Genomic DNA, 15543 nt, shown 5'->3' with positions numbered 1-15543 from the left:
TTCGAGGTTAAATCATGATTATCTATAGAGATTAATATAATAATATAATTACCTTTTGAAGAGTCTGGCGGGTTAATAGCTTTTTCCTGTTTAAACTTGTTGATGTAATAACTCAAAAGTTGTATGTCGCTATGTAGGGGATTTTCGTACAGATAAACATAGGGTCTTCGGTTATAAGCCCTTTCTCCTGCATACGACACAGCTGCTAGGTGTCCGGCGCCTAAGGTTTAATTTAGTCACACTCCGCGAAGTCCAGCGAAATGCTGAGCGCTATCGTATTCGAAAGATCCAAAAAGCGTTTAGCGGATTAATCTGCTGCATGCGTTAATATGGCGATATTTAAGTATACGTTCTAGAAGTTCAAAAATAGTTCCAGTTACGCCCAAACTCATCATCTGCTGTTTATTTAAATTTAATGCCTTTACTTAAGGGGTGATTTTCAAATGAAATGAAGGTATGTCGTAGACAGCTAAAATGTTTGAGCTAGGAGTTAAAAGTTTTAGCAAAAATGCATTTTTATCATAATAATATTTTATATAAAATAAAAACCAAAAACAATTTTTCCTAAAGTTCATTGAGACTTGCTTTGGATATTTTGTTAATAATTCATACCCTACTAGTACAGTCATACATTACAAGGCAACAAGCGAAAACTATTTTGAAATTGGAATTAGTCCCGCTTGAGTGTGCACGCCGTTATGGCCTATTACACACTAAGTTGTATATAGTATAGTGTACCTCTGGGAAATACTCTCGCATTGATTTTACTAATAAACCACCTAGTTTTCGGTTTTTCCCATGGTGACTTTTAACGTTAACCGATATATCCACACGTGCCATCTGTTGTCAAGCAAAAAGATGAAAATCTGAAATAACGGTATTGTTCCCAGCCAGCAAAGGAATATAGACAGACGTTGGCTGAGTTGCGTCGATCCTGCTGACATCTTGAAATTTTGCTATGATATTGATAGGCAGTCTCGGAAATGGTGGCGTAGCATATTTTGGCATATCGTCGATGTTACTGTGTGTTACATTTTCTACAGTTGTTATGTTATACAAATATTTTTTTATTTACATGCAAGGGTTCACCTACAAGTCTGCGGAAGTTAATTTGAAAATGTATTAAATTTTTGGAATTCAAAGGCATAAAAAGCACACCAAATATTTTGCGATATTTTCCTGGGATATCTAAAACACGACAGTGGAACATACAAAATAATTCGCATGTTTTTGAAAAACATCTGTTTTTATTTAGTTTTTCTACATATGGCGCTTTTTTGTTTTGCAGTGGGAGAATAAAAAGTCTGCGGTGGGATGACGATCCAATATGATCATTCCTAAAATAATAATACCAGTTAATATAAACCTTACATTTATACACTTACAATTATATCTACAACACCGCTAGAATCACACAACGGTGGCTCAGATCAACTTTTATTTATCTACATGAAATCCTACACCCAAAAATATGCGATGACCAGAGAACCAAAATTGTAATGAGGCATCTTTTAGATGCTTTCCTGAAGAGAATATATACAAGTATTTATCAAAAATGTGTTCCAGCAGAAGATCTTCGATAGAGATAAGCACAACAAATTCATGGACCTTTTGAGGAAGATATACATATACGACCAAGATCTCCGCATAACTAATATTATCTATTATAATCAAACGATAGTACAACAGGTAACAGAACTGTTATTTTAATAAAGAGGAGTAAGACAGGGACATGTGGACAGAGCATATTGTGGACGTGGTTCAGGTGACCTCAACGAGCCATCGTTCTGAACGGGGAACGCCTGAATAAATCAGATATACAGATACTATCGTTTTTGCTGACAGCTTGCAAAATCTCCAGGCTTTGGTCTCACGAATAGCAGACGCTAATTAGTAAAGAGCAACAGTTACATGAATCTGAAAATCAACCTCAAAAACCAACGGGATCACTCCATCGAGATAAAGCATAAAATAGGGAAAGCCAAAGCTGACCTCTTTAGAATGTATACCATATACAAAAATCTCCATCTAAAACTGACTTTAATAAGATTACTCTAAGATGTTACGTATTTCACACTCTTTTACGGAGCATAATTTTAGATTCTGTTTAGAATATCCATGAAAAAACTTCAATTTAAAATCTCCTGGGTACCAGAGTAGTGAAACTGCTGACACATTGAAAAATTAAAATATTTGGGTTTTCTACAGTTGCTCTTACATCATCGTATGGAAAAACGAAAAAAAAAATAGCCATGCTAACTGCCAATATCTGAAAAGGATAGGCCTAAGCAAACTTTTTCAAATTTGCAGAGAAAAGAAAATGCAAAGCAAACTCCAATTAATCGGCCCCTTTTAAACTAATGTAGTTGAGATTGTGGTTTCCACCGAACAGCGTTGTTTGGATCCTTGATGCGTGATCGATTTTCGCTTACACCAATCTACGCTTAAATAATTGCTGAATTTTTTTTGTGGCTTTCTGATGGGAGTAATTTTTCAAATATTGATAACTACAATTCACATATAGTAACTTTATATTTGTAGTATATAGAATATATTTGCTTTTATAATTCGGTCAAATTAGATATGAAAACAGTTATGCATGTAACAAAAATTCCAAGAGAACCAAACGTTTTGCTAAGAAGGCAATAAGATGGTCAGTTTTGGATCTTTAGTTTTTTCTCGGAAACGAAACCTTTATTAAAAAAATTGTAATATTAAAAAAATGGTGTATCATTTTCATTAAAACTGCATACGATATTTTGTTAGAATTGGTACTGACCCACAGGTAAAAATGATATTTCGACTTTTTGTCCACCGCCTAAGTGTTTTCAGCATTACAATTAAATTAAAAATTAAATAATCCTGTTATCGAGAAAAAATCAACAAAAAATCTAAAATTTTAACTTTTGACATTGAATAATTTCTTTAGCACGCATTGCTATTCTATTTCAACCGATGTACCAAGGTCTCCACCAAAATCCAGGTTAACGAAGAAGCAGCAGCATAAAATATAGCCATGCCATTTGAGTAACTGACTATTCTCCAAAGATATTTAATTTCAAAACACTGTTAATATATAAAACAAGTAAAAGTGGTTCCAGGCCACAGTTTAAATTTTGATATTTGCTCCATATACAATTTACATGAAGTAACTGTTTTCTGTTATTCAGCAAACTTGATATTAACTTGTAAAGGAACACCTCCAATACCATGAAATTTTAGTTTTTTCAATAACAGTTGTAACTTTACCAAGGGCTTTCAAGAAATCAACAAATATGCAAAGAGATGGATGGTTTTTATATAAAAGTAGAAGTATAGTAGTAGTCTCAAAAGATCCTCTTTCGTCGATCTTTTCTCTTGAAAGCCATATTGTTTGCCAGAAAGAGCAGAGAATTTTATAAAAAACGTGACTAGTCTATTGTCGATATTGACAATGATCTCGACTATATTTGAAATAAGATACTGGTTTATGGTTTTTGAAGAGTTACCCTTGTACAATGGTGTCACTGATGCGACTTTTATAATATCAGAGAAAATTTCCCATTCAAAACACAAATTTGTTATGTGGATTAAAAGATTGTATATATGTTCTTTTAAAAATTCTGATCTTATTAATTGTTTGATTTGTTTCATTTACAGTTATTCCATGTAATAACATGGAATTTTCTTCCGAGATATTTTGTAGATTGTCAATTGCTTTATTTCGCTAAAATATTTGTTAAAGGTTTCAGATATAGCTTGTTTAGACAATGTTGTTTATTTGTTTTTGTATATTGTTCTTTTCTCTTTTTCTACTTCTTTAGTAGTAGCATTATTACTTTTCTCATACTCATTTGCGGTTGTTCGTTTCCCGGATCATTTGTCGAAAGGAAATTAGGGTTCTTTTGGTTGTTCCGGGAACTGTTTTCCATTGCCGTTTAAAATATTCCGTTTAATTCGGTCGATGAAATTCAAACGGCATCGCGAGACCGACGATTTCACATTCAACTACATATGTTGCTTAATAATACATGAAGTTTGTGAGTGCCTCCCTTGGCCTACTTTTGTCAAAAACTGCGACGACACGATGAAAAGTGGCGGAAGAAATTTTCGCGAAAAGTATAACCCTGGGAGAAGGACCCCATCTTATAACAATTCGGGCCCATAATTTACGAGTCTGGCGTCATTTCCCTTTACTATATGTATACTTACTAAAATAAGAAGCCTGAGAGTTTCTTATGATACATGATATTTCAATATTAATTCCAATTTCAATATTAATTCCAATATAAACGAGATACAGGATGTCAAAGTTCATAGCAGAGTTTGTCAAAATTTGGTATGCGTACATTGGAGTTGTTATGCTGTATAAGTAAAATAAAACTGTTCATTTTAGTGGCGCCTGTGGGAATGATCAAATCAGTGTATCCATATGTTTTTAGTAACAAAATTTGTTTTGTCTTTTTACTCTTTTCTGTTCTAGTTTCGTTTAAAAAAAATGAATTAATATTAATTACAAAACGGTTTACTTTAAAAAATTATAAATTAAAGGACAAATAGGAAGCTCTATGTTTTATGAAAACGTTTTTAAATATTTCGGAAAGGTCGGGGACACGAAGGTCAGGTTTTTATTTTTATCTTGAAGACAAAGGTACCTTTAAAAAAACTGTAGGAACAAAAAAGTTTCATTTTTGATTACTTGATCTAAAAAAAATATTTAATATTTAAAGAATCCGTAGCGTACCATAATTTTTCCTATAAATATCAATCACTCTCTACGATGCCACTGAAATGAATAAGTGAATTATTTAAATACCGATTTTCTCTTTAAAATTATCAAAATCAAACTTATTCTTGATTAATAAATATTCCCCTAAAATATTTGGACCAAAATACTTGGAGCGAAGTAGAAGCGATAAGCGTTAATGCATTTTGGCAATTCAAAAAGTGATGGTTTCTTTTGGCCAGATTTATTTGAAAATTTTTCATTGGCTTTCCGCTATATCATCGCGAACGATAAACCAGAGCACCGCTTGGCAACAGGGCAAAATAAACGGAATATATCCTAAATACTTTGAAGGCATCAAAAAAGTTGTGGCATTTTGAAAAACAAAGGTTAACTAATTTAAAGGATAGGTCACGAAAACAAAAATTAGTGTCTGTTGTTTTTTTAAAGAGTGTTTTTTGGTTATCCTGAACACAATTGTGCCATAAAATTCTTAATTTTTAGTTGTAGATGGTTATCAGATATAATTATCAATTAGTATAATGAAAATGTTTTTATTCCACTCGTTTCTCACTTTTTACATATTACTATTTGGCTTAAAATCGGTCCTAAATTTACCATTTTTACCACTTTTTAAAACTTTGTGACATTAAAACAGACAGGATAACCAAATGAGGATACAAATGAGTTGTTTCTAGAACAATCTTGATCATTTTCGGTATGTGGGTTGCTCCATATCTTGTTGAGGATAATTAGTTACGGTTATGGCATAGATGTACGTTTCAAGGGAGCAGGGGTGATTTTTTTAATTTCACGGTAGATTAGCAGTAGCAGTATATATTTCAAATTCCGCGAAATACATCAAATCTTCACCATACACGACACATAAGTTCTAATTTTGATTTTGATATTAATAGCCATTTGGTTTTCGGGTAGTTTCTCTTAGCTAGGCGGATTTTAGAGGCTGTTTGCCGCCACATAAGTTTGAAATAAAATTAAAACCAATTTTTCTTCAATTAGATTTTTTCACTCTTATATCACAAAATATTTTTTCTACATTTTCACAAAAATCTTGAAATAGAAAGTAAAGAACTGAAAGTTTTCCTAAGCCTGGCTTAACAGTTAATTTGTGTTTTGATGGAAAATTTGCAAATTCCCTTAAAAACTAGCAGTATTGACACAAGTTGCCAAACGGTGATTGTACCAGTATAAGAAATCTTAAAAAAGAAACAAGATAATAATAAGAGTTTAGGATTGGCCTCAGAATAAAAGAACCTTTGATTTATAATGCGTCTGCTTTTGCATGAAGCCAATTGCACTCGGTGTACTTACCAATATATTTACGTACAGGTTCAGTATAATAAGTAGTATACTGAACTCTGTCGTTAAGTGGCGAAGTTGTTAAAATTTTATGAATGTAGTTATCGCTACTAAATCGCGAGGGCAAACCTCCATCGTAATGCCTGAAAAAAAAAAGAAAAATTAATTAACTAAATCCATATCGTCTCTAAATCCAATTGTAATTAGAGTAAACTATAGCACTTCTTCGAATTTTTGCAAAAAAAAAGCAAGCAAAATCTTTCGCTAAAGAATTAAAATTATTTACATTACTTTTACCACAATACATTTTTTCTAACTTTACTGGCGCCTTTCGTACTTCTGGGTAATGAATATTGAACTGAGGTGGCTTTTACTTGATGAAAATCCATTTATCAAAATAAATAAGAACTAAAAGTTCAGATTTTCACGAAATTTTGACAGATATCAAAATATATAATTTTGTGAAAATCTGAACTTTTAGTTCTTATTTATTTTGGTAATGAATATTGATTCGGCATGGTTGTGCATAAATATTAAACTCCGAACAATCATCGGATCATTTATTTTCCGTAAAAATAAAAAAAAATGCCCTATGAATATGTGTCTCGACTTGCCATATTTTCGTACAAACTAGTTACTAATCGTCTGGATTTGTCCTGCGTCGGTTGTTGCTGCATCGAATTCCCTGGCGTTTCGCCAATTATCCTATTAACTTCTTCGGAGCTTTACTTATACTAGTTTTCATTCTACTCTGTACCTGCATATATAATATTTTACGGGTGGCGGAGCTAAAGCTGATTCTCATATTGGTGAAAGGTTAAGACCTGAGTCGCGATTACTACAGTTTTGGGTAAAAGAATTGATTATATGCAAGGCTCTCTTAAGGCTCATTCATGTTCTTTTACTCCAGTTGTACCGCTTCTCTAATGAATCTGCATATGCATGATATGCTGTAAACTTCTGGAGTCTCAAAAGTGAATATTGTCTAGAAAATGTTGAGATATTTTTGGACAAGTGGTAGTTTTAACATTATATTTCTAAAGAATTTTTGCTATGTGGCAAGTAATGTTTTAAATGTAATGAAGGGGACCACAATGATAAGTATGGGGTTGTTGTAGTGGAATTTTTTAAAAATATTTCTTTTAAATTAAACAAGACATTTGGTAAAATGATAGTGATGTAACAATGCATTAAAGTTTCGGTCTATGTGCGTAGATTTTCTGTAAAACGAATGTCCGAATGTTAGGTCTTATTTTATATTAATAAGAATATATGAGAACTTTGTTAGTCTCTAATTCAACGGTAAAATGTATGTCAGCGTGTACAGAGTTTAAATGGTTAAGAATTGGCGCAGGAGGAATCCAGAAGATCTGTGAATAGTATTAAAATAACCTGCGGAATTTGCTTTAACAAAATTAACATGTAAATATTTTTTTAGAAAAAAATATTTTTTTACTAAAAGTACTTAAAATAATTTTGGTCGGATTTGATTTAAAAAATCACTCTAATAAGGGTCTTGTCCGATGGCGTCCTGTTTATAAGAAAAATCTTAACTACTGATTATTCCGTATTCCGAACGATGTGATATAGATTTATCTAACTTTAAGGTAGAGAATTTATGTTAAGTATCGCCACTTGGAATATTGTACAAGGCGTTTTATGTAATTGTTAAATAAATTTCTCACCTATTCCGATCTAAGCGCCTTTAAAATGTAAATTCCCGTGCCGAGAACAAAACTTTCAAATGAAGTTTTAAACGAGCGAAAATCTTTTTCAGCTTTATCAGCGGAACCGGTAGTTACCAAGCGGCTGTTTAAAATAAAGAAAAAGAAGAAATTAAAAATCATTTGGAAATTCGGTTAGACTTTCCTAACAGTAATTTTGCGGAACTCAAAGCAAACCGGGAATAATTTCAGATGCTTATATAATTGATGGGTTATGCAATTACCAGGAATATAAAAAAAAAATTAAAAAGTAAAATTCTTTTAAGATTTGCATAAGAAAACGTTTGAAAGTCACTGATTTACCATTAAATTTAATTTTCAATTTGTTCATCACTTTCATCGCTAACCAAAATTATAGAAACACTTTGTTGATGATATTTATTTGGTCTCTCCGAGATTTTGTTGATTATTTAAGCTCTATACACCCAATTATAGAATTAGAATGAATTGAAGAATATGAATCTCCTATTCTTAGATATTCTTATTAATAAAAATCACAGCTAACATTGGGTTGCTAAGTTTACAGAAAACCTGAGCACACCAAAAATCATCCGTTATCAACTCTCTTCTTTACAGAGCCGTAAAACTATCTCTGATCTCAGAATTAAAACAGCTAACATCTGCTTTTTTCTGAATTAATGTTTACATTAGAGATTCATTCCGTTCCAAAACACACTTCACCACAACCTCCCAAGTCCGTAAGCAAGCCCCCACTTATCACTGTGATGCTTCCTTCACTCAAGACATTTTTGATCACATATCAAAAGGTTTTAATAAATATAATATAAATACTAGATTTACCGCTTGTTCAAAAACCTATCAGCATGTTCTATCCCTGAAAGACAAAACTCCAGACACGACATCAAATCCTATTCGACCGAACTAAAGTTCTAGCATGTAATGAATTCTCCTAGCAAAGAAAATTCCGAGAATCTATTGAAATTTGTAAACAAAGATTTCTCGAATATTATCGGGAAAGGGCCTAATAATAAACTTTACAAATTTAATTTTCAGGATTAAAACGATGTCAAATTTCTATAGATAAATTACAAAGTTTAAATTACTAACTGCCGGCAATTTCAAGCGAGAATGCAACACTTCGGTCCCCAATTCTTCATTACGGAAGTTATTTCATTCTCAGTTATTCATCGTAAATCGGTGCCACGTGCACGCTCGTAAAACCAAAAGCTGGAACTGTAGGAGGAACTAAAACTTTATCGGACGTCCAAGTTATAAAGTTTAGGGCGAAAAAAATTAAAAGTTTACGTTCAATTTATCGACGTCAAAAAAGAAGATACACAATCACTCGCTTACGAGAAGACATTTTTACTGGATGTAATAGTATACAAATGAAACGGTTTTTTTAATATCAAAGGGAGGCGTTTTTTGGAAGCCTTACAATTATTTTTATTTTTAAAAACTATAGCAAGTTGTACAATTATAAATTTAATTTTAGATCAGTATATCCTTAATGATTATAATTAGAGCTAAAGTTCACAGTCGTTAAAGTGGAGTTATTAATTATCTCAAGCAATAAGCATTCTCAAAAAATCCTTCATATAGTTTCAATGCTATCCGATATCCCTAACTGAATGGTCAAGTGACGTTTTATTTACTGAAGACCAGACAAGCAGTAGCAGCATTAATTCTCAAAATCGAGTTCCTTGTTCTTGTTTCTTCATATTAACTCCCTTAAGTCCAGAATTTAAATCATTTGAACCATAATTGGAGTAGTGTTTTCAAAAATAAATGGTTGTGGCCTATTGAGTGGAAAAAAACTATCTTTGCCGTTCTTACTCGAGCAAGAATTTCTTGGCCTACTCTAATTTTAGTTGGTGCCACATGTGTTCTATAGGAATGAAGGCAAAATAATAACATTACATTTGCTAACAAATAATTATACAAACTTTTAACATCAAAAATATATAATATGGAAATCTCAGCTAATAAAACAAAATTTATTGTGATATTTAGAGATCCTATTGAATGTACACGGGAGCTGGATCTAAATATGATAGAGCAAGTAATGGGTTTCAATTTCTTAGGTCCCATCAAGATTAAGAATTTAAGCAAGGAAGTAAGAAGCTTGCTAGACAAACCGATAAAAATATTTGGAAGCCTGAGATCAACAATATGGCAAAACAAGGAAAGCGAAATAAAAATATCTAAAACAGCAGTATTCACATGCGCCAGTGAAACCCGAACCGATACACGAAGAATAATACAGGGAACGAAAAAGAGAAATGAAGGTATTATGATACACATTCAGAATTACGCTGGGAGATAGAAAAACTAATGAGAGCATAAGAAATGTCCAAGATGTCATAAAATTAACAGGGAATGCACGAATAACGAATACTAGAACGTATGGAGAACTTCAGGTTAGCAAACATATGCGAGTATGAAAGACTCTCGTCGTCACTTGACTAATATGAGGACAAACAAACAAGAATTCAATGGCAGAAGAAGAAACTTTTAAAATTTTAAACTAAATGCTCACTTTTTTATAATTTCAAAGATATATCGTTTGCTGTCATGTAGTTCTCAATTTCCAGCTTTGTATTATTTGACCATGGAACATTTTGTAGTTGAGGACAGTGACAGCTTGCATTTTCCAATAGTAAATCGGGATTCTCAGTAATACTAAGTAGAAAACAGGCCATTGTTCAAAAGGTTTTTGCGTTGTATCTTGATGGTAGATGCATAAGTCTTTTACAGCTAAGCCACTAATGATTTGGGAGGCAACCGTTTTCTGACCAGTTAAAATTGTTAATATTCCCTTTATTGTTTTACACCTTCTAGAAAAATATGGCCATCTCTTGAATGAAGTGTCATGTCATCAATTCTACTACCCAGACAATGTTCATGTCCCTCCTTTAGTTTTAGCTCTTACCCCCTCAAACAGTATATAAGCAGGTAAGAAACAAAGATTTATAAATAGTAACTCAAAATCTCTTCGATTTTTATTTTAATTATTTTGTGCATTACTTGGTTCACAGTTCCAAAAATAATTTAAAGCCAATAATCCATTATGTAAATGTTATCCGAATAAGAAGTTTCATTTTTAACGAACAATTATTGCATTGCACTTAATCTTGGTGTACTTTTTCAATCCTTGTTATTATTTATCGTTATAAGAAAATAATTCCTGCTTTTTTTTCCTTTTTTTGAATAAAATACCAAGCACGTTGCTTTTCCTATAATAGAAATTAATTGGTTCTTATTGCTGACTTTGCTGAAATATTAAGTCTCTGTAATATAATTTATTACTCTATACCTTATTTTTATAAATGTTATTGTTAATGTATTTGCTATTTTTTTACTTAATGTTATTTACATTTGGCTGTCGGTTTTAAGAATTTTAATTTATTTGTTTATATAGTTATTACTTTACAAAACTGCCCAACAGGTAAAACCTAATTACAAGTCAATAAAGCTGAAAAAAAAGAAGTAAGGATACATTAAACACAAATCCTACAAAGTTACGAAAGCCAAGTAAGTTAAAAAAGTTAACAAGCAAACAAAAAAGAAAATTAGTTTTTCCTGAAGCATTTGAGGCTATCCTAAAAGACATCAAGGTTACTTAAATTATTGTACTTATCACACATTGCATGCAAAGGAGAGAACGCCAGAACGTCAGTATGAGCAGGTACAAAACGATCTCAACTGGAGAATTTAAGCACGCTATCTTAAATTCAAGTTTCTATAGTAAAGTAGCTCATACAAGAATAACAGTTGAAAATTATCCCCCCTGCTTTTTTAATTCTGTGAAATTAACACCTACACCAGAAATTGTATAAATATTGTATAACGTTTTTGCAGCTATGATCTGGTTAAACTCTTCAGTGGAGCTCAGTACAACACAAATCCATTACGATAGATTTGTAATGTGCCGCAAAATTACTAAATTATTAAACTTTTTATTCCTCCTAAGTCTTTAAAAGTATCAGACCGTGCAATATTCTCTCTGCCTAGACTACAGTTATAATGAATCGGTTCTATTCTTTCATTGAATGACATTTGAGGTTTATTATTTTTGCACTGAAAGTTAATTCGCCCCAAATTCGTTTGCATTGATAACCAATTTTCCACAACCAACTTAACAACATCCGGATACAACAAATAGTTGATATGAACTGATATATTAAAAAAATGTTAAAAAGAAAAGATTGGGAGTCGTTAACATATTCACTGCGATTAGAGACATGTCATTCATAGAAATTTACAAGTGAATCAGAAAAACCCATTCTATAGAATGTCGGTATAAGAAGCATATGATCTAGTCTACGTAAAGCCTTGGAAAATCCGAATATACGCCGTCAGTTTAAATTCATGAATTCGATTTCCCCTACGCAAAATGTCATTGAGGAGGGATTTAATTAATCGTATAAATTTTGTCGGGTTTGGAGAAGCCATCCCAGACCCACACCCAAAATGCTCACTGACTTTACCTGCTAACCGTTGACAGAGGCCAACTCAATCTCGTCACTCGCGGAACTGGATCGTGAATTCTACGTAATAACGACGCGGTTTGAGCCCGAATAAGCCTTGTTTCGTCATCGAATATCTGAAAATCAGGAAACAACAACGTCAATTTACTAAGATCATATTTTATTCTTTTATGTGAGCGAATTATTTCAATTAAGGGGGGGAACAGGTTTAGAAAATGTTATTATACGACTTAAGACCAAGGCGATCAAAAACGAAATGATGGCAGTGATTTGTTAGATGATTATCATGAACTTGCGGTTCTTTAACATTGTAATCATATCTACCAAACTTTAAAAGACTATATATAGCATCTTTATTAAAGTTGCTAGGAACAATTTAAATTTAATGAGATAGGGAGCCTTCGTAGACAGGTTTGAAGTAAATATTTGGTTTGAGGTTCTAGGCGATCGTTTAATTAAAAATTTACCTCTCCACGTGGAGAAATAGCCACCGAATTTTGTTCAGAACAATAAATGACCCAGAAAGGCTCTATCCATTTATAAAAACCCAATAGTGTCGTTAAACTTACTACACATATAAAGGTTGAAGTCATTGTGTTAGATAGCGAAGAGTTTCTCAAAAAAATGTTATACTCCTGATAACATTATTGCAGTGTTTGTTGCGATATTGCGATTTATTTGAAATTTTTGGCACACTCACCCGTTGAAGACGCTGACCTTTGTGGCTTGGTAACTCTTCCTCAAAAGAACTTACCGACCTATATAGAGGCCAGTAAGAACTATTCCAGTATAGAGATCTTATGGGTTCATAATAGTCGCAATACAAACCTAGAGGTTTATAAATTTTGTTGCGAACGTATGGCGCAGTTGGAAAAACTCTATAAGTCAATCCGCTCGTCGGACATGGCATGTAAATTATTCTCTGCAAATAAAAATGGTTTCCAAGGTAACGGAAACTACTCAAAAGTGCATATTTTTCCTAGTTCCGAGTTTCTTCTTCCAGTAGAAAATAAAATGTTTTCAATATTTCTTATTGACGTTCTGTGCCGTGAAAGCAATTATTGTATACGACAGACTCTTAGATTTGTATTTTCATCACGATTGTTCTTATTAATTGTTTGTTATTCATGGGAGAATACATAACAAAAAACTTATTTCGGAAAATGGAAACGTAACGCCACTGCTTCAATGAAAGGACTGCTTCTAAAATATTAATCAGTAGCTCCCTATGCATTTTACGAATACGAAAGGTCAAGTAGATATTCGATATTAGACTTTAAAATGTTTTCGTGCTGGAAAATGCATTTGTAGAAATTTTAAAATGTTTTCCAGGAATTATTTTCGAACAAAGGACTATCTTTGTGTTATTATTTTTGTGTTACCTTAAAAGCTTACTTTGAATCCTGTGGGGTGGGGGAAATGCTACTTAAACCAGGAATTATTACTGAGTCACGAAATTTTGTTTAAGAAGAGTTTTTTACTTTTTGATTTAATATTTACAAACTATCATCCAATTATACGTAAGGAAGTTACTTATTCCGAATTTTCTATTTTGTATAATGTGAAGTAGAATATATACAAAAAAACTAAATATATAAACCATTTATGTATATATATATATATATATATATATATATATATATATATATATATATATATATATATATATATATATATATATATATATATATATATACATATATATATATATATATATATATATATATATATATATATATATATATATATATATATATATATATATATAGAGATACAAATCCTGTTTTACTTCCTTTTATGGTAAAATGATGATAACATTTTTTGATCATTCTTAAATAAACACTACATTTACAGCTCGTGAAATCACGGCAAATATAAACAGGATGCAAAACTAGGGGATCGAGCATTAGAAGGCCAATGATAGATTTAATTGTATTTCTTTATTAATGTAACCAAAAAATATGATCCACTTTTTTCTCTTTTAAGATCCTTTCCCCTTTCCTGTAAAAATTTTCGCTGTAGCTATTTAAATTAATGAAGCGAACTCACACATGTTGATAATTTTTAGTTCATTTTGTAAAAATAATTATATATTTACAAATCTACAAAGATTTGTAAATAGTACCCATGGTTTTTATATTCATAATTAATTAATATTAGTATTATTATAATTAAATAAAATTGTGAATTCTCACATGAAAATTGAATAGTCTTGCAACCACGAAAAGTCCAAGCCGAATCAATACTATACTATATTTTTTAACGCGAGAGAGTAATAAAATTTGTAATAAATAATATTAGTTAAGAAAATCTACTATTTTTCATCTTTTGTAAGTTTTGGTCATCATGTTCCCAGTAGTCAGACGAATTATACTCGTTGCAGTCAACAGAAATAATTCGGAACTAGGCAGTTTTTTGAAACATGACACGCTTTACCAACGGCATATCCTTTATTTACCCAAATTTCGTCAATAGATAATCCTGTTTTTCATTCGAAATCATTTAATTGCTGTTAAATGTCGTAGTCGTAGAAATAAAATCTACCTTTTCCTTTTTAGGCATTATTTTGTCCAAGATAAGTAATTCTGTTTCTCTAATTAAAAATAGTGTATTATTTGATTTCTTTTGCTGTACTTCTCTTTGGTGACCTTAAACACTAAGGTACGCGTAGGTCAACTACCCATCCGCCTACCTGATACTGTCGGGACCTTGACAATCAATACATGTACAATCCTACGCCTACAGAATACTTTAAAGATGTAGTGATCTTTTTTACAGTTTTACAGTCAAATAATGATTTTACATGACAATACATGTACAATACTACGCCCACAGAATACTTTTAAGATGTGGTGATCTTTTTTACAGTTTTACAGTCAAATAATGATTTTTTACTCATTGTAAGTAATAAATAAAATAAGGTAGTGTAAATTTGTCATACTTTGAAAAATGTTAATTATTGTTAACATTTAAAGGATTTAAATGATTTGTTGAGATTTTGTTCCATCGAGGATCACATACTTAAAATACTTTTGCATATCATATAATTTACATGCAGTACGCAAAATATATCCTTGTGATTTATTGAGGTTTATGGAAAAAATATTTTTGATATTGCGGTATGTACAAAAACCACCTTATTCAAATTTACTCACATCAAAACCCCACTGACACCACCAGTACGTGAAACATTATTTCTAACTTCCAAAGCATGGCTAATTCTCTTTCCTAACAATGAAAACCCACTTTCCCATTATTTACAAAACTAACCAAATTTTTTTGAAAACCAAAACTCACCGTCATCTGAAACTTTCAACTGTTACGATTTAAATCACGCACCCAA

The 15543-nt window shown here is 31.7% G+C and overlaps 1 protein-coding gene across 1 annotated transcript in view; it reads right to left on the bottom strand.

Annotated features, from left to right (window-relative positions):
• LOC132701657 (uncharacterized abhydrolase domain-containing protein DDB_G0269086-like) overlaps positions 1 to 15543 on the bottom strand; it is a 105677-nt gene that overhangs the window by 19456 nt on the left and 70678 nt on the right. Inside the window, exons 3-6 of the mRNA XM_060669752.1 lie at positions 12901 to 13122; positions 12201 to 12316; positions 6038 to 6168; positions 53 to 220 (exon numbers count right to left, since the gene is read on the bottom strand). Coding sequence (XP_060525735.1) covers positions 53 to 220; positions 6038 to 6168; positions 12201 to 12316; positions 12901 to 13122 — 637 coding nt within the window. The remainder of the gene's footprint in view (positions 1 to 52; positions 221 to 6037; positions 6169 to 12200; positions 12317 to 12900; positions 13123 to 15543) is intronic.

Source organism: Cylas formicarius, unplaced genomic scaffold, assembly GCF_029955315.1.
Source record: "Cylas formicarius isolate icCylForm1 unplaced genomic scaffold, icCylForm1.1 PGA_scaffold_58__1_contigs__length_289150, whole genome shotgun sequence".
Classification (NCBI taxonomy): Eukaryota; Metazoa; Arthropoda; class Insecta; order Coleoptera; family Brentidae; genus Cylas; species Cylas formicarius.
This window is presented reverse-complemented; position numbering and strand designations above follow the sequence as displayed.